At 33.7% G+C, this 4,104-nt stretch overlaps 1 protein-coding gene across 1 annotated transcript in view; it reads left to right on the top strand.

Annotated features, from left to right (window-relative positions):
- The first annotated feature begins 3,629 nt into the window (after positions 1-3,629).
- Positions 3,630-4,104, top strand: part of LOC105119584 (calsequestrin-1-like) — a 646-nt gene continuing 171 nt past the window's right edge. The window contains exon 1 of the mRNA XM_011017736.1: positions 3,630-4,058. Coding sequence (XP_011016038.1) covers positions 3,818-4,058 — 241 coding nt within the window. The 5' untranslated portion in view covers positions 3,630-3,817. The remainder of the gene's footprint in view (positions 4,059-4,104) is intronic.

Raw genomic sequence — 4,104 nt, 5'->3', positions numbered from 1 at the left:
ATTTATTTATATTTGTTCAACTAAATATTTTTTTTCTTTATCCGTTTATTCTGTATAAAATACTAATCAAACATAATCTAAAAGTGTACTTTTGTCAATAATTGGAAAATATAAATGAAAATTATTAAGATTTATTTAAAGCAATTAACAAAAATTCAATAACAAAGACTAGAAGGAAAATAATTATCCAGGTTTTTACAAACATGTGCATATATCCCATCATTAACATTTTTTAGCTTGATATATGTTTGAACTGGACAAATAATTATAGTTTATTTATGTTGTACATATTTTATTTTAAAGGATTGTTTAAATAGTAGTAGTTAAAGAAGTATGCTTATTTCTAAAAATGCTTATTGGTGTTGTCCTGTTAATTAGATTAACATGGATGATCGATCATGGATGTATCGTCGTCTTATGGATGGTCGCCTTCGTCCTGAATACATTACCGGTGTTAGAAGATTTATCAATTTTGCATTTTCAATTGATAAAAATATATCTGGGGGAAAAATTAGATGTCCTTGTGTGAGGTGCAAAAATCAAAAGTTTTTAAAGGAAGATGATGTTTGTAAACATCTATTGACAAAAGGTTTTATACCTTGTTATGAAAATTGGACAGTACATGGGGAGCCTTATGTTGCAGAACCAATATTGGCTGGACCTTCATCAATTGGAATGAGTCATGTTGTGAATGATGTTTGTCTAGAGAATCCATATAGAAATCTAGTTATAGATGCAATGGGGGTTGGTGATGCATTCTATAACGATAACGTGTCTAGTCCTATGGTAGTAGGGGAAATTCCAAATCCGGAGGCAACTAAATTTTTTAATCTTTTGAAAGCTGCGGAGGAGCCGTTATGGGATGGGTGTACCAAGCAATCCAAATTATCTGCTTGTGTACAATTGCTTAATATGAAGTCAACATTTAATTTGACTCAGAATGCCTTCAACAATTTTATTGATTTCACAAAAAGTTGCATGCCTAATGATGAAAATTTGGTATCAAATTTTTATGATGCCAAGAAATTTATGCGACCACTTGGACTTGGTTATGAGAAATTTGATGTGTGTCCTAATTATTGTATGTTGTACTATGGGGCTGATGCAATGAAAACAAATTGTGATTTTTGTGGAAGTTCACGATACAAACCTAGAAATCCAACTAGTAAAGGTTCCAATAAGGCAGAGAAGCAACTTCGATACTTTCCCTTAACACCAAGGCTTCAAAGACTGTTCATGTCTCCATATCATGCCAAAGATATGACATGGCATCATTTTCACAAGTCAGATAATGGGGTTATGGTGCACCCATCTGATGGGGAGGCATGGAAGGAGTTTAATCGTGTTCACTTCAGCTTTGCATCAGATCCGAGAAATATTCGATTAGGGTTGTGCACTGATGGGTTTTGTCCATTTGACATGTCTTCAAATACATACTCTTGTTGGCCAGTAATTGTGACTGTTTATAATTTGCCTCCATGGAAGTGCATGACTAGACCATTCATGTTTTTGACAATGCTGATTCCTGGGCCAAAGAATCCGGGTAAAAAGCTTGATGTTTTTCTAAGACCTTTGATTGATGAGTTAAAGAATTTATGGTCTGTTGGTGTTGAAACATATGATGTCTACAGAAAAGAAAATTTTCAATTAAAGGCAGCTTTGATGTGGACCATTAGTGACTTTCCAGCATATGGCATGTTATCGGGGTGGAGTACTCATGGAAATCTGTCTTGTCCTTATTGTATGGAGCATAGCAAGGCTTTTAGATTAAAAAATGGACGGAAAACTACATTTTTTGATTGTCATCGACGATTCCTACCCATGAACCACCCATATAGACATCAATCTGATAAGTTTTTGAAAGGAGTAATTGAAAGGCTCCCTCCTATACCTCGTCCATCTGGTTTGGAAATGTTAAATGAAGTGTCCAAGTATACTGAGGGACATATTGGAGGTTCATCATATAATGTTAAAATTCCGGGATTTGGTGTTAAACACAATTGGGTGAAGAAGAGTATTTTCTGGGAGCTTCCATATTGGCATACAAATTTGATTCGTCATAATCTTGATGTCATGCATATTGAGAAAAATGTCTTTGACAATATTTTTTATACAGTAATGGATTGTCCTTATAGAAGCAAGGACAATTTAAAAGCTAGGTTGGATATTCAATTGTATTGTCATAAGCCAAATTTACATTTGCAACAAGATATGAGTGGTCGGGTTTACAAACCTAAAAGCACTTATTGTCTACACAAGAAACAACAACAAGAAGTGTTGTCATGGATGAAGGAATTATCATTTCCTGATGGTTATGCTTCAAGCATTTCACGATGTGTGAAAGAGGCACAATGTAAGGTTTCGGGGATGAAGAGCCATGATTGTCATGTCTTCATTCAAAGACTTCTTCCAACCGCTTTCCGACCTTACTTACCTAGGCCATTGTGGGAGGCATTAACTGAACTATCCGTATTTTTTCGAGATATTTGTTCAACAAATTTAAATGCCCAGCACATGGAGTTAATGCAGATGAATATAATTGAAATAATTTGCAAACTTGAAAGGATTTTTCCTCCATCCTTCTTTGACTCCATGGAACACTTGATGATACATCTACCTTACGAGGCAAAAGTTGGTGGACCAGTTCAATATCGATGGATGTATCCATTTGAACGGTATGTTTCATACTATGTTCATTTTATTCATTTTTTTTTTAATAAACTAATTGAAAAAAATGATATAGGTATATGTTTTATTTGAAGAAGAAAGTTACCAATAAAGCTAAAGTTGAGGGTTCCATATGTGAAGCGTACTTGATTGATGAAATTACCAATTTTGCATCTCATTATTTTGGTGATGACGTGCAAACAATTTGGAATCGAGTTCCACGGAATGATGATGGTGGCCTTAAAAGTGTAGATGGATGTCTCTCTATTTTTTCCTATCCAGGAAAAAAATTATCCAAAAGATTTTATAGAAGGCAGTTGTCACATGCTGAAATGCAAATTGCGCATAACTATGTGATATTCAATTGTCAAGAACTGAAGCCTTATTTAGAGTAAGTATGAAATATTATTTTTTACTAAATTTCTAATAATTTATTATTAACTTTAACATTTTTTAAATATTAGGCAATGCCGTCAAGAGCTAAAGTCACAACAACCATATGCGAGTGATGGTGAAATTGAAAAATTATGCGAAGTGATCTTTCCAAATTGGTTAAAAAATAATGTAAGTATTTTAATAAAATTAATTTATATTTTATGTCAATTAGTTACTTTAAAAATATTATTAATCTCTTTTAAATTATTATTTCTTATGGAGTTAACTATTATGCTAGGTGGAATACCAATCTAATGGAATTCAAAATCAGCTCTTTGGACTTGCTATGGGCCCTTCAACTTCAGTGAAATGCTATAATGGGTATTATGTGAATGGTTTTAAATTTCATACTCAACGTTATGGTCGTTTTAAAAAGACAATGAATAGTGGAGTTTGTGTGAAAGGAAGTTGCTATGATGATAATGAACGTGATTATTATGGAATGCTTAAAGAAGTTGTCCGGCTAAAATACTTAGGGAGTAAGTGCAAGTTATTTATGTTTAGATGTAATTGGTATGATACAAGACGAGGAATTAGAGTGCATCCTTCGAATGGTTTGGTTGAAATCAAGCATACATCTCGACTACAAGGAAATGAAGATTTTGTGCTAGCACAACAATGTCAACAAGTCTACTATACATATCCACCTGGTAATAAATCATCTGAATGGTGGACGGTTATTAAGACAATTGCTAGAAGTCGTTATAATGTTGACATGGGTGAATTTATTAAAGATGCCAACAATGTAACATCATTTGATGTTGATCAATCAGATGAGATTTCTCAACCATGTTGTGTCCTTCCTACTCAAACACTTGATGATCCAAATATACTTGTTGAATCATCTTATTATGAAGAAATCGGGCAACATGAATTGCTTCAACTTGACATAAATTGGGGAAACAAAGATGATGAAGAAGAAGAAGATGATGGTGACGTTGATGGTGATGGTGATGGTGACGATGATGGTGATGGTGATGATGATGGTGATGGTGATGGTGA

The sequence above is a fragment of the Populus euphratica genome, unplaced genomic scaffold (genome assembly GCF_000495115.2).
Source record: "Populus euphratica unplaced genomic scaffold, PopEup_1.0 scaffold3021.1, whole genome shotgun sequence".
In the NCBI taxonomy this organism is placed as follows: domain Eukaryota; kingdom Viridiplantae; phylum Streptophyta; class Magnoliopsida; order Malpighiales; family Salicaceae; genus Populus; species Populus euphratica.
This window is presented reverse-complemented; position numbering and strand designations above follow the sequence as displayed.